A 22,952-nucleotide genomic window follows, 5' to 3' on the forward strand; every position below is an offset into this window, starting at 1 on the left:
TATGTACTTCAATACATACTATACCTATGTACTCTCGCTATATTATGTAGGTACTTTCATATGCACTCGTACCTTATCTTCCATCTTTTAAAACTGGGATCCGCATTTTCTATGGTAAAATCCCCCAATTAATTTATAACAGACTTTAAAAAAGGGGGTTTTCAGTCTTTGTGTGCCACTATCCCACGTTTGAATGAACAGTTTCTAATGCGGTTTCCAGCGTAGTATTCGTCAGACTTGACCTCGTACGATAGTGACCATGAAAAAAGAAGTTCACCATAGGGTAATATATAAGTAATAAAACTACAGATTTTTTAATATATGTATTAAAAATAAAATAACGTATTATCAAAAAATATATTTAAAATATTTTCCTTATTACAAAACCAATCATCAATCACTTCAATAAAATATAATTTCGATGTTAGCTGAAAATTTGAGACGGTAAAAATTTTACATTGCATTGTTATTGATTAATTATGCTGAATTGAATATAATTATTTAATATATTGTAAAAAAATACGTACATATTGTAAAACACGAATTGAGCATAAATTCTAGTGGAAAAGTTCCGCAGACATACGAGATTACTGTTCAGTTCAATTGTTTTGGAGAAAATGGACAAAGATACTCTTGAAAAACAAGCGAAATCAATATGCCATTAATGGCATCAAATTATCAGCATATTGTTCGAGCCACTTTTAAACACAAATTGTTCAACAATCCTCTGTAGTATTTATTCGTTGATTTTGCCTACTATCTTGGATACACAATGCGAGATATTTCTTATAACATTAATAACTACGGAACTCTTTTATTATCTATTATGTCTGTGCGACCACATTTTTGGGCAGTAAATTTTGATTAACCTTACTGTGCAGTGGCATAAAACTAAGATAAAGCTATAATTTTCTACAATAATCACAAAATTTCGAATACCCACTGCAATAAAGGCTAAAGTCTCGTTTTCATATTCTTATCTGTACAAAGAATATTTTACCGTAAGTATAAAATTCCGACAACTTTAAATAAGTAATTAATTTATGTACATTTTATGGTTCTATATCGTTGTTCATTTTTGTTCTATCTTTTCCTCTTTTTCATAAATCCTGTTAAAAATTATCTTCTTACATCTAGCACCCTAGGATTTGATGCTTGACCACAAAGTTTTTTTTTTTCGTCAGCTTTTCACGATACATTGATGTTCAAAGAGTTCTTAAACCTAGAGCATTTAATAGGGATACAGCCTGAAACGTCTTGTCAAAATAAATATTAATATTAGGTAACTTTGTGCGTGATTATATTGTAAAAAAGATTTCTAGAGCGATGGTACTATGCCGTTTCCATATAAATGCTCAAGATTTGTGACATTATGGATTTTGATAAAATTTAATTTTGATTCCCATTATGATGTTTTAGCTGAAAGCAGTCGTAAATTTATTTGAATTTATAGTTGTCGGTAAATATAAACGTTTATATACTACGTCTTATTATTAAGCACCATTACATTATTTAGTTCATAAAAATTACAAAATTATGTTTAACAGGGAGATCTATCATGGACTTAACATAATTACATATAAGAATTGCCCTAAGCATAGAGTATATTGGAATTGTTCTGGGCATTTAAAGTACGATGAGCAAACAAAGTGAGCTCTATTCACGTATGTACTCTTAATTGTTCAAAAGAATAAACATATTTCATTTTTCTTCCTTTAACCTAAAGATTCATTAATTATTTCTAAAAAGCCGAAAAATGGCACATAACTCGTTTGTAATCTTTGAGCCCCAAAAAAACAGATATTTTCTAGAGATTACCGAATTTTGTAACAAACTAACAGTCACCTGCATTCAAAAATTCATAAGTTTATTGCATGTATTTTTAGAATATCTTCAGGGTTAAATACAAAAAACCCCCTACATACATAATCATAAGAAATAAAATAATTGATTTTAATTATTAACTATCGAAAAAACATTCAAATTATAGTTAGTTTCGATCTGGGCCACCCACACCCACATGCAGTAGGTATTTATTTAATTGCATCTACTTAGCCAAAGGATTAAAAAATAATTTAATTTCAACTAATGTGGTGATAGTTTACCCAAATCAAATAGAGCATACCACTACTGGTGGGATTGACGTTACAATAAACTCATACTAAAATGTACTATTCTATAAAATAACAGTTCATGATATAACATAGCTATGTAAAGCAATATCCATTGATGTGTGGTTAAGAAAAAATGCAAAGGACTAGCACAGAGAAATGAGAATCTCAAAAAGTATTCTAGTTTAGTATATAATTGTCATTTACGCTCCTGAGTAACGTGGCATAATAATCAAACTACTCATTTAAAGTACTATAAAACAATAAAATGTTTGCAAGTTTCCAGTAAAAAGTATTCACTTTACGTATTGATTACAATTTGTGACAAAAATAATAGCACCTAATATAGTAAGTAATATAACCGCGAGCACTTTCTAAACAATAATGTTACGAGTATTATTTCACTATTTAAAAATAAATGCATTGAAGGCAGTGTTTAGTCCTTAAGTATTTCATTGAGCAGATAGTTACTACAGTCGTCTTTATAATTGATATGTAATAGTTTATTATCCTTTTACCGCTAAAACAACCCTTCACCTACCCATCCCTAGATATAATAATTCTATTTTAGATAAAATTAAGTAAATTATTTGGCACTAATAACTGTCAGTTCGGTTTCTTTTTACAAAATTATATGAAAAGTAGCACCTTTATTTTGCATTGAATTTATTTTGACTGTATACATAAGATAATCTCATTAATTTATTTGGCGTTTTAAATTCTCTATAAATCCACACTCCATACAGCATACAATTGGCCACAAATAACATCGACCAATCACAACCCTGCGAGAAGTGACACAACATTATCCGTTCAGAAATGGAACGCTTGGCACAACCTTTTGAATAAAACCTATTTACTTGGTTCTTAGCGGTGAAAGGATGTAAGTGACATGAATATTGCTTCACATAGGGCACAATATGGCAGTGATCGTATGCTATGTATTATTCGTCCGCATAACGTTCATGATGTGAATATGGCCGGGATTGTCCACGGTGACGAAACAGGAGAATTTATCGTCGTGGCTCAGCCTCTTCGCGTTCATACCTGATAGTTTGATGCAGGCTAAGATTTCTTTTCTTTTTGAACCTTGTTTGCATCTGTAAAAGGGGAATCATGTAGATCTTTTGTGGTAAAATGTCACGGAAATTATTTTATTCATGGTTGAAGTTGTTATGATCCAGCCTATTATGCTCTTGACATTATTATTTTAAAAGTTAGAACTTTGGAATCTATTTTCCAATGTGGCCCTTTCATACTTTCGTTTTATTTTAGTTGAAAATAAAAAGCATATCGTCTACCTAGCCAATCGTTCGATAGAGACGGCTGTTACTTAGGCATGGGCTCCTTTTGGAAATAGAACTTAAATTAATTTTTCCATTCATAAAACAGTGTACTCACGTTTTCTTCTTCCAGATAGCTTTCCAGCATTGTTGAGGCATATCGTACCCGTCTCCGAAGAAGAAATTGCAATGTGCTGCGGCGCTTGTATTAGAACTGTTGTTAGCATTCGGCGTGTCGCCTCTGTTCTCTAGCGGGCTGCCGATCGGTGACATTACGTTGTACGTTCTGAAATGATGGTTCTCATTTAATAAATTAATAGAAGCACGATGGTTTAGGTATCAGGAGGACGATAAGTAAAAGATATGTAGTCAAGTTTAAATCTCAAGCACGATTTACAATGTTACTCAGCAAAAAATAGCATTGACTGACGTGGAAGGTAGAGAACTAAAATATTTATGACCACTTTCACCGGTTATTGAGAGCCTATCATGACCTATCTGACAGATAAACTACAACTTTTGGTAACACAGATCTCAGACAGCAATACGTGGCAGAAATAATAAGAAACCTTTAATCTGGTAGATAGCATAAACTAACAGATAACTAAGTGACACTTTATCGGTAAAATAATTTGATTTAATGATGATCAATAAACTTAGTATATAACCAACCTCTTTCCCATCTTAAACTTCTGCGCCTTCATAACCTGCGTGATATTCCACCAAACAATCTCCGTTGCCATGGTAACGAGCACTAATGGCGGCTGTTCACTGTCGTCATCGTCTTGCGTGGAAGGGAAGTGGTAGGGCGACTGCACGGGATGGGGTGATGACGTCATAGAGTTGCGGTTAGAACGCTCTGGGACTGGGGAGAATGAACACCAGTGGACTTTCGACTTGTGGTGCTTTAGTAGGCTTAGTTGACGCTGACTTCGCACGTTCCATACCTGGAAAACAAATAAGAAATCTTGGATATGTAAGACCGACTTCAAAAAAGGAGGTTAACAGTTTAACCTGTATGCGGACCGGATGCGGTTTTCTTCTAGATGTAAGAAAACTAATCTTCTGTAACAGGGATGGAAACAAGTGACAAACGACATTCGAGAAAATTCTGGTAGCCGATCCAAAATCTCTTATAGGACTGAGATGACTAGGATTTGTTTTTGAAGTAAACAATTCGTTTTCAAAATTATTAAAAACTTACCACAACCATTCCGGAATCGAGTCCCAAAGCGAGTATATTCCCGTCGGCTGTCAGATCGCATGAGATAATGGCGTTGTTCAATCTATATTCCTGGATAGTTTGCAGTTCTACATCATCGCCTACTTTAAGTTGAAATGTCTGAAAGAAATATCTATTTTAGGACGGATAGCTTTTTGTCTACGTAAGTCATTGTTTGGGTCAATTAAATATCAGTGAAAGTCCAGTAACACTAAGGAGATAAGAGGAGATTTAGAGATAATTAATAATCGAGAATTTATTGAAGGCTTAGAAAAGCTTCTAAGCCTAGAAGGATAACTTTTAATTAAAGCTTATTTTTTTCCATAAAAGTGATTTTATTTCTCAAACGTCAATTCATGTCCTCCATTGCAAGATATACATAGTTATATAAAAAAATACACACCTGAAAAGCGTTATTATTCTTCTCACAAATAACAAGCACATTATTCTGCAAAGCGGCCGAAGTGATGCACACATCGGCCTGCCTTCCATTCAGTATTGTGCGAAGTTTCAAACTATCATCCCACAGCTTGATAGTAGCATTATACTCAATGGTAATAATTCCTAAGTCTTTAACGTAAAAGCACTCGACGAGCCCACTGCCTTTGCAAAGACTTTTATGCTCTCCGTTAGGGAATAATCGATCTCTTGAAGAGATACTGTTATCGCTTCCTGAACTTGGCAGTCTTTCGGAGTGGCCGTTCTTTTTTTTGACACCTGTAATGTCATTTCATTTCATTTGTGATGAAGGAAGAGTTGGTAAAAGTATTAGTCGGAAATGTAACATTGGTCAACACTAGTTTTGCCACACGAACTTTGATAGCCAATTTTGTTTTATCAATCTACTCTAATTATTAATATCATATTATTCATCTATCAATGAGCCTCAAGTTTGTTGTGATAGGGTTAAGCTGTGCCCAAAAGGGTCCATATTGTTTCTACTCATAATGTGCCACCTCTATAATATATGGAATGCTAATTAAGAATTGAGTCATAAGTAGTAGTACTGCAGGAAATCAACAGAAACGTTAACAAATAGTAAAAAAAATATTTGTCGTTGAATATGAACACATTTTTGTAATTTATTAACCCAGTGAACATATCGAGAAACTAATAATAATCCTAACTCTTTTTGTGATGTCTGCGGAGAACTTACATCCAAGAAACAACGACGAAATTTTGTGTTGGAGTCTCATCGCCAATGGTTTGGTTTCTCTGTCTCCTGTCGAGACAAATCCTGGGCCCCTCAAGTCTGTTTCATCATCCCATGTAACGTGTGTGAAAAATTTAACTAATTGGAAGAAACGAGCTCGAACTTATGCTGTTCGCCCATGAATTTGGTTAATATTGTAAACTAATCAATAGACCAAATTCTTGGCAAGCAAATTTTTTTGTGCTGTTTATTTTTCTTACGATCACTAATTAAAGTAAAAAATAGCTAAGTAAAAATTTTGTTGACCAGTGTAATTTTACAGTATGATGGTAGAGATTCAGCTTTTAGATTGCCTATTTATTTTCATGTTCTAACAGATCACATTAATCAGAATTGACATCTAACAAAGAAACTCATTATGAGTTTGTGTTGCAATACTCAAAAAAAGCTTAATAATTTAGATACACCAGCTTTGAGATCTACTTACCCTGAAGATCATTGAGTATCTCCTGCGATCCAAGATTATTGTTACCCCTCTGCATCATTTCAGGCTCCCAGACACCATTCACAGTCAACCGATAAGCCATCAAACACGTATTCTTACCCGCAACGATCAACAAATTAGGATTGACAAAGTTCAAATATTGCACTGGGCAGTAAATATCCAATATTTCTTTATTAACTTTCGTACGTAACGTATATCTTTTCACGGTACCGGATTTCAGTCCGTAAATAATGTACTGATTGCACGGAGAGATTTTTACTCGGGTAATATATTTGTCTGATTCTTCGATGATTTCTGTTAAAACTTTTCTTCCGCGCATTACCTGAAAAGATGTCGTTTGTACTAAGTGGTTATATGGATACATGGGTACCAAATTTTTCCGTAGCAATTGAACATTTTTTTTTGTCAAAAAGAATCATTTTATTTTGCGTTATTTAAAGGTGCCATAGACAACAGTTCGTCAAAGAAACACTTTAAAAAACATTAGAAAAGATATTGTAATGAATTTTACTCAACTAGAAGGTTAACATTATTAATATATTAATTAACATTATTATTATATATTAATCAACAATACATACCTGAATATTATTCTTATCATCGACCACAGCCAATAAGGGTTGGAGAATATTTTCATTGTTGTTACAAATTCCTTTCAAATTCAACGGTTTTAGTGAGCTTCTATCTAAGCTCATGGAATTTTTAAGTAGTGTTTTGGTGACCTCTCTTTGATGATGGTTGGCAAATGATTGGTGCCTTCTAGGTGAAGGGTTAACACTCTCAGTGCCACTGTTAGGTGAATTTGAGTTGGGTGTGTGCGGCGAAAGAGGGTTGACGAAACTCACGTCGAATTTTGTTGTTAGACGTACTCTCCTAGAATTTATAGGGTGCTTTGTTAATGTGGTATTAGAACATTTTTTAAATGTGACGTTGTGTTGGTTGCATCAAATTAATTGATTTTACTCTCATGAAATACACATAGTTTTAATTACATTATTAATTCTATAAGGTAAAGTAATGCTTTTAATGTAGTGTAGTTATTTATTGCAAAAAGTCTTCAATTAGGAGACGGAATACTTGTGAAATTGCAATATTATTGATCGATATGTTTTATTTACACTTCTCACCCACATCGGATTATTAGTGGATACTAACTTATACATCAGGAACTACTATTAAATACTACTTACCCATTCTTCTGCGCCGTTTGTGAAATATACGAAGCGTCCAAGTACCAGACTTTGGCAGAATCTTCAATACAACCGGTACCGGTGAGTAGTACATCAGAACCGGGCTCGAATTCATCCCACATCATCTCACTCACTGCCATTGCTACTACGTTACTGAAATATTATGAGTTAGTTGTCTCATAGTGAGAATAAAAAAAGTACGCTGAAGTTTTATTAATTTAATGTAAATTCAGTTTCTTTGCTGGGAGTTGTCAAATTACTGGGTACAAAAAGGGTGACACGAATATAATTTGTTTGCAATCTTTGACATAATATGTGAATATAAAATCGTAGATTTAGTGACTATGATTATCATGTCAATTTAAATCAAATAATTATGTATGGTCAGCGTCAAAAGTAGCTGAATAAATAAAACAATTAAAAAGTCGTGTAAATCAAATAAATAAATAAATAAAAGTGCCTAACATTAAGGGTCATCATTTCTTACAACACAACTGCCTAAGAAAACCTTTTTTCTTTGTTTGCATTTCCCTGATTACTCGTAGCCAGAATTATAGTAGTAATTTTAACAAATAAACTTACCCCCTCCGATTCTCCAAATCAAAGCTCCAAGTATAAGTCTTCAGATCAATACACACGACTCGGCTATCATCAGTAGACACAAACAACAGAGTCCCAGTTTTATTCACAGCAACAGTCAAGAACAACATATTCTCTTTAATATCATCACTTAAAATAACTCTTCGACATCGACAAGTACTCGATTTTAATGTACTGGAGTTCAATCTAATTTCATGCTCCATAATTTCGTTGGGTTTTAGTGTAATGATTTTGTTGCTACCTGAAAAGTAGGTACACAGAATTAAGTATATTTTAACATCATCATCATCTTCCGAGCCTTTTCCCAATGTTGGGGTTGGCTTCCAGTCTAACCGGATTCAGATGAGTACCAATGTTTTAAAAGGAGGCCATATAATGTAATGCCGGACATTTTCAATTGTTTATTTTACTGTTGACATGCATAGATGAATCAACAGCACCAGTAATGTCGGTTAGCCTTTCCTCATATTGAATATGCATAATATACGTAGTTTGGATTTAACTGTCATAAAAATTACATATTATACGTCAGTGTAGTATTACGGAGAAGGAAAAATAGTAGAATGGCCTATGCATAATATTCCTTGTTATATTTGAATAAAAGTTTAATTTGATGACAAAACAATTACGTAGGTTATAGTTTTCGCAGAAAATTGTAATGTCGCGTAATAGTTAATTTGTGAATAAAATCACGTTTGCCTTTACACACACATCAACACTTTCCACAAATCAACACTTGACTTGAAAAGACATACATTATCCCAATTTCATTAAAACCTTCATAAAATATCGATATCGATAGACAATGACAACACTACTCCACCAAATAAAAGATAAAGGTTAAAAATAAATAAAAAACTATATACTTACGAGGAACTGTAACCAGATCTAAAACTATATCAGTCTCTTCGAAAGTAATGACTCTGCTATTAGTCTTCAAGTCGATAACTTCGACCAGCTTCGTATTACCGTCTGTGGCCACGATGATATGCTTGTCATAATTGTAAGGGACACAGCATAAAATCTCCCTATCTCGGTCGAAATCTTGTATAGTTTTGAAAACCTTATTTCGTTCATTTCTGTATGGATCATAGAAGATAATCTTCTTGTTGGTGTGTAAAATTAGGTACTTTTCGTTGTTCGCCCATCTGCAGTTTAGGTATGAGCCCTGAATGGTTTCTGTGTCTGCGTAGCTGTTATTGTATTTGTAGTTTTCTTCAGGTTCTGTAAAAGAGGTAATGAATTGGTATAATAACTTTACATTTTCACATGTAGAGAAGTTTAGATTACGAAATTCAGTGGAGATTGTATTTATTTATTTATTTCTTCCACTTACACGGCTTTAACAGCCAATTACATAAATCGTAATAATCGTAGTTACGTAGCAATTGTCAATGAACATTTAAACAAATATAAGGAAAGTTTATCGATTATTATAGATAATCCTCATACATCCCACAAATATTAATTGGGGCAATAATTTAAAATAACATATTCTGGGATCCCTACTTGGAAGAATGATATAAAACTGTAAAATCACAAACACAAGATATTTTCAATATTAAAAGTTCTCAAAAATATTGAAAATAAAAGTAAACAAACCTTCTTCAATAACATCATCAGTCTCTTCGCAATCGATGTCGTCAACGTACCACAGTTTGATAACTCCGTCGTAAGCTAAAGCGGCCACAACTGGCGGGAACGTAGCACATGATACACCGATCCATTTGATAGGCGACCCCGTACCGCGGAGCTCTTTGCGAAGTTTGTTCGTGAAGATGTGGAAGAACTGGGGAATTGGGAAATATTTTTGTTATTTAGGCACGGTGTGAAATTGTTGTACAAATGATTATAGAAATTGAGCCCATTGAAATAGAATCGAAAATCAATTAACAGAACTGTGATAAGACACGCATCGCAGCGAACTTGGGTATGGGGGAAAAGTCAGGTCAAAACAATGAATGGAAGAAGTGGAGGAGGACAAACGGCTTCACAAACCCAATTAAAAACTATGGAACTGATTATCTAGTTGAAGGTAATATTTCTATGAGCAGTGACATACCTTAATGAGACCGGAGTTAGTACCGACAAGTACGTAATCCTTTAGAAAGCATACAGCCGTGATGGTGTCCTTCACGTCAATTGTAGAGTGTTTGATCTCATCCACGTTCTGTTCATGGCTACGGAATTAAAAAACGGATAATTTGAATTCAGTGTAAATAGGATGTCTATGGCGCTCCCTAAACGATCAATTAAATTGCACAAAATTACCTATTGTGTAAACATATTGAGCGTATAGAGCTAATATTTCAATTGCGCAATGATTGTAAGCAAAAAAACTTTTTTATTGCACAATATTATAAAAGATTTAGGGGCCGCCTATAAAGCATACCTACCACATTTGACTTAACTCTATATCATCTTTAGTTGATGATAATGTTTATAAAGTGCATATATGTTGCTGAGAGTGTAAACGTTTTGAGGACAACATTTCCAGGGCCTGATTAGACTATTGATTTGTTATTGTAATTAAAATGTATGTAGTGGACAAGAACTGCATATTTATTTGACAAGATAAATACAATATACATAGAAACATTAGGTATAGCGTTATCTTCTGTTGCATGACATAAAATGTCTACATCTGATACAACTAGCCATTAGATTGCCATCATACCCATATAGATTTCAATCAACCGATAATTCAATGATACGTGACCTAAAATTCTATTGTGCAATTCCTGTGCCATAATAGATTGTTGAAGTAATTATTTTTATAGAAATCAGCTTTTACGGGCTCATAACACTTGAAATTGTTCACTAACTTTTATGCAAATAAATTACAGATAAAAGGACAACATGAGACATAATCTGTGCAAAATGAAATGAGATATGCAAAAGAAACAATTTAAAAAGCAACGTAAGAAATACGAAAAAAAGACAACACAATCAGAAGGAAATATGTACGTAACAAATTAAATAACCAAAAAATACTTACAGAAAATCAAAATACAGCTCATTGTTATTGCAATTTTCCTGAGCTATCTGCGATGCTTTCGAATAGAGTATGCCTTTCGATTCGTTTTGCAGAATGCTCTGAATAATGTCGGTGCAAGGGTAATGGAATAGATCAGTTCCGTGCGTGATTAGGAACGCTTTGATGCTGTTTAGCAGTTCCCTGTCTAATTCCTAAGGAAATAAAGCATGGTTACACACAAAAGTATGGAAAAACAAATGAAAATTTAAAAACAGCAGTGTCTATAACCTACGCAAGTTTTTTTCAACGTAGAGGTTTGTACTTTAATCTATGGTCAAAATGGTGAACAGCTTTTTAAATTTCGAACACAGTTGCGAAAATTACGATATAATTTGTAGGTCGTATATTGAAAACAAAAATAAACATTGTTTTGTAAGGAAACTTTAAAATTACGTAAACATAATAATACCGTGTTTCCCTGTAGGATATTTAAGTTTTGATTGACACGTCAGTTTCTTAGAGGAAATTGGGTAGCATAACAAGTCTTCGTCATAAAGGAAAATTGAAGCTAACCACGTAAGTACCTCCTTTGTTAATTGTAATACGACACTAATAGTTTTAACTTATTTAAATATGGAGGAAAATAGGTTTTTATGTAAATTATATTCGTAAACTGTGCTCAATTAAATGTATGTATGTAACCACAAAGTGTTTAATAAGATAGAGATCGGTTACGCCTTATCTAGATATTGACGTCACTGTATTTTCTTATGTACGTCACCATTAATTTATGTGTTTACTTGATGATATAACAGGTTTGCGTGCATTAAGAACATTTGTAACACTGCAATGGAATAATAATACTTACATGTTTGATAATATAACTTTCATAGTTCTGTAAATCCGACACCACATCAGCTGTACCCGTCGCCCTGACTTTGTTTCCCAAAAACTTCAGATTCAAGAACAATTTGTTGAAAAGGCTCCACTTATCGTGTACATTTTCCGTATGTTTGATATGATAGCCGATGTAAAAGGCTATATAACCGTCATCCACAATATCTAAAGGTGGGTTTGTGATATTATAGTTGTAACTATTAAGGAATTCTGAGTGCAACTTCTTGCAGTCATCCTCATTCGTACTCTTCAAGTATTTCATAATAAGATCATGTATTTCGTACATATAGTTTCTCTGCTCTCGATCGTAGAACTCGATTATTAACGATTTACTTCGCAATTCCTTCATAATCGATTCTACTTTCGTAGCGTCAATATTCCATAGTTTGCTTAAAACTTTGGCAGATACTTTGACATTATCTGGGAGAATTTTGAGCTTCTTAAATAATGGAAGAACTGTGTCGTTTAAAGAGTTGATGCACACTTCAATTGTTTTCATTGGATTGTAGGACTGACTTGTTGGGATGCTGAAATATAAAATCAAAAGTCATTATATTGCAAACCCTTGTCTTTAGTGATTTCTTGGTTTACGTCGACCGTTTTTTTATTATCATGAATATAAATCTGGCACATCGACCTGGCAGCGACTTTATCTTTGTGAAGCAATATTGTGCAATTATAGTTCTTAATCATCATCATTGCATGCCCATGAACCTGTTCTTTTAGGAATGGTTTTATTTTAATACCTTGCTCATATTGGCAACCAAAGGCAGCCGATTGAAACAGTCCACAAATAATCAGATTTTTCTAACAGTTTATACTTACAATGAAAAATGGTTCTTTTTCTTCAGCTCTTTAACATAGTAATTCCATCGTTTTGGGTCGTCGATCAATCGCTCCCTATTTTCGGCCAACTGGGCTCCAATGAGGCCGATGTTGAACGGACTTCCTTTGCAAATCTCATGTATTTTCTTAGCCTGCCACGGTAGCTTGGACACAGGTACTTCAAGAGATAAAGCGAAGATTTCTAAAGATTCTTTTTCTTCTAAGCTGTTTTCTATCTGTGGATTTTAATTTACATATAACTCAAACTGTAAATGCATTGTTACCGTAAATATCCAAGTCAACCCGATTTTTTTAACCTTGTGAAGACAAGAAGATATTTTATGTCTTTTTTACTACATATTGAGCAGTCGATTCTAGCAAATTCGGTCAAGCAAATGCAAATCTTGACAAGATCTGTACGAACTAATGCGGGAGTCAAATGGCTATTTTCATCAACATTACCCGATTGCGCAATGGCATTTTGTTTCAATATTTTGACTGTTGAGCAGTCACTAGTAGACAAATTCTGAGGGGCAAAGTAATTTGACTTGAATATAGCTTACAGTAGTTTTTACATTTAAGTCATCGAGTGTTTCTGTGCCACAAGAGACTTAAGCAATCTTGTAATTGTGGGCGTACTAAGAACACTTCTGCCTACCTCTTTGGCGATAACATATAATGTGAGATATTATATTAATAGTAAAAACATATCCTACAGTGTTTTTGCGTTAACTGTGGGGGCGATGAACGAACGTGAATGATGTAATGCGTCAATGTGATTGATTTAAAAATAATCATCAATTACCCACGTTTCTGATCTAAACATTGCCTAATGTACTTTTTACTTTTAATTAACTATAAATAGTCTTCATTAAAGAAATTATAGACCATCACAAATCACAAATGTGATGGTCTATAATTTCTTTACTTTTGGAATTTCTACACAGAAAACAACTGGATTTTTAAAAAATTACCATTGATTGAAATAATCCAAGTTTCACTTTATGACAACTTTAAACAAGCTAACGCTTATGCCATTGAAACATGGCTTAGTCATGCTTAAATACGACATTTGGTATAGCTTAGACACAAATTTTAAGTAGGTTCATTTCCATCGCTATTATGTAGTTTAAAGTATTTTTAAATAGGTAGCCATTAGAGATGACGTGTCCTTGCACGGTTATCACAATAGTATTGAGCAAATTATGGGAAAACAATTATAATTAATGCTTCATAGCCAAACAAAGGGACACCATTTACAATTTGGATGAGAATAAGGAAAATTAAAAAAAAACTTTCAGCGTAGGTAAATTAATGTATTGGATAGGTATACCCCATGCGGTTTAACGATAACATTGTAACCATGAGAATAAATATCAAAAATTGTTTTATTACTAGAGCTACAGCATGAAATCTACATCGCATGAAGCTTTTTTCTTATTTTGATATCTAAAGTTATTTAATTATTTAGGTATTAGAATACAAGTTACCACTTACTTTGATGATCTGCGGATGATAGTTAGCAACCACACTCGTGTCCCTTGTAGTCACCAGAATCTTGCATCCGATATCGAAAGCTTCCAAGCCTTTCTTATCGTTCACCTCGTCTAAGATAAGAAGGGATTCTTTCAAAGGCGTCTCAGAGAACTGGGCCTTCAGTTTGTCCTTGAGATCGATCATGGTCCACTCGTAATTTGATGAGGAGTGACTATCGCCATTAGAGCCAATACTCGACATAGAAATTGTTGAGTTCATGTACGAATTTTGCGTGTAAATTGAGGACGCTTTTCTTAATAGTCTGTGAAGAAAATGAGAAGAAAATAAGATAAGTGACAATAACTATGCATTTATTGAGGGTTTTCAATGGATTGAGTGATTGAATCTTAACTCGTAAGTCCGCAAAAAAGACCGTGAAATAATTGTTGTTAACTCCATTGTTGAAGCTGAAGTAATAAGTTCAATTAAGTGTCCATTGATTACAGTTAACTTAAGGATACACTTTTGAAATAGTTCAGACAAAGTTTACGCATATACGGCCCTACTTTTAAACAAAACTGGAAATCAGGATTATTTACTCACTTGCTTTGCTGAAAAATAATGTCATCGTCAGTCTTACAGTTGCCAAAGTTGACCCAGAATACCACGCCGTTGAAGTTGTTGGTAACCAGATCAGGGTTATCTCGTAAAGCACTGAGCACGACACAAGTCTTCCCCGAGCCAGGCATTCCATGAATTGCCAAGACCTTATGTCGCGTCAGCGCTTTAAGGCTATCTGCTACAATTTGTTCCTAGAAGACATAAGAAAATTTTCCAAAAACACATTTTTTTTTGTTGGGAATACACGTCAAAAAGAACGCAGTGCAACAATATCATTCGTCATTCCACGCTTTCGAGGTGAATGTATGTGGGAAGTCCCGAATTGTTTTTGAAGATTCCCAAAAATGAGAGGGATTTGTCAACTACGTAAAAGGAAAATCGTGACGAATTGACTTGGGAATATGAAAAATAATGGTTGCAGTCGGGAAATGCCGAATAATAGGTACAGGTCAGACATTTCAGTGTAGGTATGCTTCAGGGAGCATGCTTTAGTGTAGTGATCTAATCGCGGTGAATAAACTTGCAGTGTGTGTTTACGTGACTGATGTGTTGTAGGTGCCTATAATTGGGTTATTTTTCTGCGCGGTGCAAATGCAAAGGTCATGATTCAAAAGAACGTTAAAAAAAGAAAAAAAAACCTATCTAGTGAACGCTGGAAAGATTGTTAGTGGGATTGTTTTTATTATGGATGTACGGTACAGAGAGTGCATATCAAACAAGTGTATGTACACCAAATACGGTGCCCTTCACACAGTCAAAGTCATTGATTGAATCGCCTTACTATCCATATTGACGCATCAATTTAACACAGTCGGATTGATGTGCTAGTTTCTTCATTAGATTACTCATGCTAAATGTTATCAATCGTGGTACTTCAATCTTTAAGGCCTTTCATTGTTTTTTGTTTGTATTGTAGGTTCATTATTGGTCTTGGTGTATGAAGCTGTGCACTATAAATATAAAGCTTGATAAATATGGGATCAGGCGTTACTTTGCGGAAAATTAATGATATTAAATGCCTCGTGGAGGCGCGAAATACGAGTACAGGTTCGTTTGCATGGCAACTGTCTCCCTTGTGCATATGCATGGGGTGGAAACTTTGCTGCATGTGCATGAGAGTAATACCTTATCTTGCATAAAAATCTTGATTTATTGTTTTGCCAAGTATTTTTTACACAGCTTGTCATTTTTGATTTTATTGGAATACAAATATTTTTTTTTTATAAAAGGAGAACTGAACACTGAAGTACTTTCATTACGATCTGATAATTTCTTTTACTTTGTATCCGATCCATAAGGACAATTGAAATGACGAAAAATGATACCAATACACAAGCTATTTCGCTGTTACTAACATGCCAACTTCAGCGTTAGTCGTAAGTTCGTATACAAGTTCCTCAGTGAGTCAGACATAAGGCACGCCAAATTACGAAATAATACAGTTTGTGCTTACCACTTTTGCTCTTCTCACATGATGGTCCGGCAGCCTCGGCACATCGCCTTTGCTAAGGCTGTCCTCAAAACTATCATTAGGCATCGGATTGTTGTTCTCTATGGCCAGTTTCTCCCAAAGCCACTTATAGTCTTTATGAAGGCTGTCTACAAAGGCCTCATAGGACTTGTTGCTACCACTACGGATCAACGATTCCAATAAGAATCGAGTTTTTTCGACGCGAGAGTTCTGCAAAAAGTTGCCTCAAATTAGATAACACGTAGACAGGTCAATTAAATAAGTGACGCTGATTGTTTTACTAGACAGCTACAAAACTTGTTCCTTTAACAGAACCTGTAATCTAATAGTTGTAGTTCGTATAAAAATGATAATAAAACCTATTCAAATATCAACATAATACTATTATTAGCGTCAATTCACAAACCACAGAATAATTTTGATAAACTAGCTGGTGTGTTATCAGGAAAATACGTTAAAATCGAGCGAGCTTAGTTTCTACAAACAAGACCAATAATTTTAAGAAATTAATTTCAAAATTTAAAGACATGTAAAGAAGAAGAAGGAAGAGATGTACTCATTCATTTAGGAAAAGCGTCAGGAACATTTTTATAATGAGATATTAAATAAATTAAATAAGTTTGATGTTTCACTTCAACCATATACTAAGCAGTATCGTTTATATTATTATAACAATATCGCAACAAATTATCATGGTGTTTTCCTGTAAACAACAAATTGTAGGGCGAGAGTTGAAATAAATATAACTGAATGCTCACAACTTCTACACAAATACTGACGTCTGAGGGACAAACCATCCACCTATACCAACTATTACTTGTGATTAATTTTTATTTTATGCTCTTGCTGCTCTATGCTTCAAGATGACGCTTTGGATGTTCAATGGATTATGGGACAAAGTTTACTTACAACATTGAGAATATGTTGGAACTCTTCGGCTGAAATGACGTTTTTTGTGAACAGCTCATCATAAATATACACCACATCTAGATCATCGATAATGTCCTGCTGGTGCTTTTGCAGCAGCAGCCGCTTGTTAAGGTCCATTTTCCCGGTTCACTTTTCATCTGTAAACACACTTGAAATCAGAATATTCCCACACAAAAAACCTAAATTGTCACTAAAGGCATTTACCTTAACAAAAGTCACAATTAAACATTTAAACGTAAAACAGTGTAGAGGATATCTTTATGTAATCCAAGGCACTAGTACACGCATGCAAATTAAGTTTTACACTGAGAATAACCAATGACTTAACATCGACCTTGTCGGTAGAAGACACCTACATAACTAGGTAAGTAAACAACATTATTTAAAAATTCGAGAACATATATAAAGTCGTTGACCGCTCGTCGATTGCCAAGGCCGATCAGCAACTGAACCGCAAACACTGAGAGTCGGCATTATATGGCAATGTTGCGGAAATATCTGCAATTAAAGTCCTAGCTAGGCCTGAAGACAGTTGCAGTTGACTGTTTTTCAAACGCAACGGACTCGTACGTTGCTAAGGAAGTTTTGCCCTCCCGAACTGTTTCCTCTATACGATTTTGTAACTGGCCCCCTAAAAGTGTCAATTTTCAGCCTAGTTTCAGCGGAATTTTTATTAAACGAATTGTTATTTCATACATGATCATCTAATTATGTTGGGTGTTGTATTTCATTCAACGATGACTCATTTGGATTAACTAGCTTGAGCATAATTATTAATTTATGTTTAGGATTGAAATAGTCAATTAGAATCACTTTGATATTTATTTTATTTGACTTGGGAAATTGCATCTAACTAGAAGTCAGTAATTAAGCGAAATAACCTGATGTTTCCCAGAAGTCAAATCATACGCGTCTCCTTTACGGTTTGTTTGCCAAATTATTTCGTGGAAATCAGTTGTGCTTCCTTCACAACTTCAAAACTTTTGGTAATGTCGTTTTCACTTTTAACAAGAGTACCTAACTGGCTTAATACCTGTTTTTAAATAAAGGACCTAGTAAGTTCAGTAACCCTTAGCATTCATCTAATAACAATGATGAACCATTGGAGTGCAAATGTCATTGACCAATGATAAGCGGTTAACAAAATACGCATCAGACAACTTTATAAATATTTCATTAAAGTATTTATCATATGTAGATCAAGACATAAAAAAAATCTAAATAGCTAAATTATCGATCGTTTGGCCAGTTATGAATGGCTATGCATATAATATGCATGAAGATAAAATGCAGTGAATTGACAAGTAGTTTTTTCTACAATTCCTCGTATTCGTTAATAACGCCTTAGTCATACGCTGTAACTAACGGGACTGAGTGCAACAAACACTACTCTTTATTAATGACCGGATTCTAAAAACAATTTTTGTGCAAGGAATGTCAATTTCGGAAGGGCTTTTCCTCAAACAAGGTTAAGCTTTACATCAAGTTGTCTTACGTCTGTGGCGTAAGCATTATGTATAGAAGTATTTTATTCTGCAAAAATAAGGATGTCAATATGCGTATTGGATAACTCAATCACTTAAGCGTTGAATGTAGGACTCATTTTAAAACCCCGACATACAATCACGGATTACATTCTGGCAGTGCAAGTTGTCTCTTGTAAGTAAATTGAGATGCGCAACGTTGTAGAGGTACTTTCGTTCACTCTTCAGTAGTCCAACTCAAAGAATTATCCTGTCCAGTTTCTTGTAAAAAATCATAAAAACTGAAAAATCGAAATGATTTGCTAACTTGTAGTTAATTTTATGGCCAAATAAGACGGTATTTACTGAAGCCTGAGTCAATCGTTATGATTTCAGAGCTTTCATGTACAACGTCACATAGGTACCTACGTGGGAACATGATAGGTATGCCTTATAAATTGGTTCCTTATCAATCTGTACTATACAACAACACAGTGGTAAGAAAGAAAAACAAACGAAGATCACAAATCGCACATAAAATCACGCCATGATGCGTCACGTGTCTGCATTTTTAACGAGCACCACCTTGAAATATCATTTGGCATAATGGACAAAACAAAATTATGCTACTGTGTCAATGTTACGTTATCTTGAACTAGGCAACGTTAAATTAGTGTCATTTGAACGGAAATTGGTTAAGTAGACTGATAAGGAGCACTTATTATAGACTCTATTGATTTGTTCACTATGAGTGATTCATTGTTGTGGTCCTGACTAAAACAGATATCTACTTGATTTATACCTACTAAACCTCTGTAAAGTAACTGGTTATGAATTCATTTCCAGAAATTATGACATTATTCACACTTGCTTATTTGGGACATCAAACCTTAAAAAATATTTTTGTCTACTATCATTTAATTAAGGTCCACTGTCCATCGAAGACAGATTTGAATGGAACACAGGATGGGCTTAATGAATTTAATAACGATAATAGCTAAGTACCTATTTCACTAATGAACAGTTTTATGTTGTTTGCAATTGATAAGCAGGTACCCGTTAATTAAATATGTGCTTTGTACATAAATGTTTAAAACAATAAAAATAGCATTGTGGTAGGTAAGGTATATGTAGAGAAATATGTATTGCAATAATTAATGAAATGAAGTCAGGAGGTACTTACTTGAATTTAATTCAACCTATTACGATGGTCTCGCACACAGCACTGACTGTGAACTGACCGTGGTTAGGCAAAACTGATAGAAGATAGAATTTTATTGTTATGCAATTTTAAAGAAACTTGTTGTAAATACAGGAAATGTAATGCAATAGTTGTACTAAGATTTTGCAGGTAGATAAATTGTGAATCAAAGCTATTTAGATAAAAATATTATATGAACTCTGATTCATCGGAACAGAATATATTTTTGCATGGAGTTATGTATCAAAATTATAAATAAATGGGCCTTTCTATAAAATGTGCTACTTTAACATAATTTTAATTAGATGTTTTGAGCTTTTAAGTTGCTTTTGTTATTGTCAATAACTTAGGTACAGGTTGGCTTAATAAAAGGTACAGGTTGGATTTTGAGTCATTGTTTCAAAGAAATTGATAACAAATGGTCTAAAAGTTAACACTCATACAGAAAAGAGCTTCCCTTGTATTTTAAGTTATGTATGGTTAGCTCATTTAGCTAGAATAGTGATAACTGTATGCATCTACAAAATTAAAATAGAATAAAGTTTATTTCTAAGCATTTGGTACATTGAGGTTTTACATTAAATATTGTTTCACATACACTACCATTGCCGATGTAGAAATATTAAGTTAGCCATAATTTATAAAAAAATTAGGTGCAGGTTGTCCATTCTCCCCTTATGTTGCCTAATGAAAGTAGCAATGTCCCTAAATAATTGGATGGTACCATGGTATACCACAATTTAGAATAGGTATTTCCTACAACAATGCATTTTTTAAAATTGATTCTAGGGATTGTGTTGACTCATAAAGTCATTGTTCTTTTCTATGGAATGATGGGGTGATAGCACTTCTAATACATATTACAGTTTTTGGTTGCAGCCAAGCTTCATTTAATTTATAGTTTACTAGCTGTTTCACAAGTGTGCTGAGGATACTTCTAACTGTGGCCGGGGCCCGGACAAAATATAGTTTATGTTACTCGAGGATGGTCTACCTTTTATACAGTGAAATATACATATGTTAAATCGGTTCAGTAATTTTGGAGCCTACAGGTATAAATACCTAAACTAAACAATGTTTGATGTGTATTATATTTGTAGTTTATAATTTTAATAAAAGTATTCTACCAACTGCACAGATTTAGTTTTATTGGGCAGTAGAAAGACTTTGTATCACACTTGATTAACCAGTTCCGCAGAAGTACATTATAATCATGTTTCTAAATATTATACCTTTATTCTAAAACTGTTTAAACTTGTTTACTAGCTCTAACTCTTGAGTCAAGGTTAATATCATTGACTGAGCATAAAAATAGACTAAAATATTTCTGTCTGCCAGACAACAATCCAGAAGTATTATTTTTATACACTGTAAATTAAGTAGCATTAAAATTTTCTAAATTATTTCTTGCAGTTTTTCTTTGGGAGAACTTCTGCCTGACCTGAAGTCTAAAGTTCACTTTCAGCTAGATAAAAATGACCACTGAATATTGTTACAACTTCCACGTGTGAGTAAGAATGGGTCCAAATTATTTTTGAAGCAATTACAAAATACAAATACAAAAATCTTTATTTCGTTCCCTAAATCTTCGTTTCGGAGTCTCTTTTTAAGCATGTAAATATGCAATTCAAACCCTAAGACAACCCACTGAACAAAAATGGGGAAAAACTCAAAAGTCACATTATTTTTATGTGTAACCGATTCAAATCTGAGTTTTTAGAATACTATCTACTTAATGTACACATAAACTTATTGTTAAATATATTTTTTCTGTCATGTGAATGTTCAAAAATGTATGACACATAGGGAATTACCAAAATTATGGAAAGCTTAAAAATGGAAAGTTAGTTAAGAGTAGCTGAAGTATAATTATTATTGTTTTGTGTACAACTATTCTAGTTTGTAAATAAATGGAGAAAGCTGTTTAATTGAAATCCCTATCCCCATCTAGGCAGTCGAAAACAACACAAAGTGATTTAACATTGTGTGTAGGCAATACAGTCAGAGGTAGAAAACTTCAAGATTTCTAGTATAACCAGACACTGAAACTATTATTGTGTAATTTTTTTGTGATGCAATAAAGGATATGAAACAATCCGTCATTTTAGTGGTCAATCAACTGTGTTTCTTACTAAAATGTTTGATGATGCAAGAAATCATGTAATTTGATAGCACTCAGTTATTCAAACAATACCAGTTCAAATAAAATAAACTGTATAATTCACTGTAGTGTATATCACTCTCAAACACAATGGAAATACATATTTTATTTGTCCTAGACACCAGGAAATGTTGCATTGATGTTTTATTTACCATAAATAGTGTTGTTTTTGTCAATTGCAAAGCTTTTACCTCAATAATACGACTTTGCAAGCACTTGCTGCTTTTATAACCATTTACAAGTTATCAAAGCTTTATAAACCCTTTTCATCAACATAAACATTATGTTTCATTGAATTTTTTATAAATTTTGTTTCTAAACTCAGCCATAAATACTAATCTAAAAATTTTAATACAAAATAACCGTTCTAAAAGTTTAAACAAAAACTTTGTACTTACTCCTTTCGATGCAAACGTGTATCCATATTTCGGTGCAGGTTTAATTTCTCATATAATATGTTAGGATGTTATTTTCACGGGCACAGTCAAAAACTTGTTGAGCAATACGTTCAAAACAAAGCAAACAAAGTGAATGCAACTGCAATGGCTCACGATCTATGAGGCTGTCAAACTCAAAATGTATTTCTAGCAGATACAGGTATTCTGTGCTGCATTACTAAACATTTCGAGCATGTGGAAGTTTAGTTCAGTGTTGAACTGCGTTAAAGACAAACAAAGTTATGCTAAAAATGTATGTCTGTGCTAGTGGCAGTAACGCCATTTGACAGCAGAATGCATTTTTTAATGTTACCAGCCCAGAAAAATAAATTAAGTAAAAAATGAACAATCTCAGCTATTGGATAATAAATAAATAAAATGCTGAAGTTTTCCTATATTATATTTAATGCAGATGTTAAATGAAATAAT

General features: G+C 33.6%; 1 protein-coding gene across 3 annotated transcripts; it reads right to left on the reverse strand.

Annotated features, from left to right (window-relative positions):
* Nucleotides 1-308: 308 nt before the first annotated feature.
* LOC110370241 (apoptotic protease-activating factor 1) lies at nucleotides 309-22,698 on the reverse strand. 3 transcript variants are annotated; one of them, XM_049847714.2, is made up of 21 exons: nucleotides 22,485-22,698; nucleotides 17,241-17,398; nucleotides 16,314-16,541; nucleotides 14,843-15,051; nucleotides 14,261-14,561; nucleotides 12,764-12,999; nucleotides 11,910-12,465; nucleotides 11,063-11,253; nucleotides 10,127-10,244; nucleotides 9,667-9,853; nucleotides 8,935-9,288; nucleotides 8,047-8,305; nucleotides 7,465-7,617; nucleotides 6,856-7,147; nucleotides 6,257-6,596; nucleotides 5,773-5,868; nucleotides 5,020-5,333; nucleotides 4,599-4,736; nucleotides 4,067-4,341; nucleotides 3,513-3,680; nucleotides 309-3,211 (listed from the first exon to the last, which is right to left on the reverse strand). In XM_049847714.2, exons 2-21 carry the CDS (start codon nucleotides 17,376-17,378, stop codon nucleotides 3,049-3,051), a joined length of 4,716 nt encoding a protein of 1,571 aa, XP_049703671.2. In that variant the 5' UTR covers nucleotides 17,379-17,398; nucleotides 22,485-22,698; the 3' UTR covers nucleotides 309-3,048. The 3 variants fall into 3 exon arrangements, with proteins under 3 accessions (XP_049703671.2, XP_063891483.1, XP_063891484.1); XM_064035413.1 differs by lacking the exon at nucleotides 22,485-22,698 and adding an exon at nucleotides 17,466-17,709; XM_064035414.1 differs by lacking the exon at nucleotides 5,773-5,868 and having other exon boundaries at nucleotides 22,485-22,697.
* Nucleotides 22,699-22,952: the final 254 nt, after the last annotated feature.

Source organism: Helicoverpa armigera, chromosome 7 (genome assembly GCF_030705265.1).
Source record: "Helicoverpa armigera isolate CAAS_96S chromosome 7, ASM3070526v1, whole genome shotgun sequence".
Taxonomy (NCBI): domain Eukaryota; kingdom Metazoa; phylum Arthropoda; class Insecta; order Lepidoptera; family Noctuidae; genus Helicoverpa; species Helicoverpa armigera.

Excerpts from the sequence above, each read along its gene's own strand:
- LOC110370241 (XM_049847714.2), bottom strand. The coding sequence starts at position 17,378 with ATGGACCTTAACAAGCGGCTGCTGCTGCAAAAGCACCAGCAGGACATT. Across the intron at positions 16,542-17,240 it reads TCCAACATATTCTCAATGTT|AACTCTCGCGTCGAAAAAAC; the intron begins GTAAGTAAACTT and ends AACTTTTTGCAG. Across the intron at positions 13,000-14,260 it reads ATCATCCGCAGATCATCAAA|ATAGAAAACAGCTTAGAAGA; the intron begins GTAAGTGGTAAC and ends TAAAATCCACAG.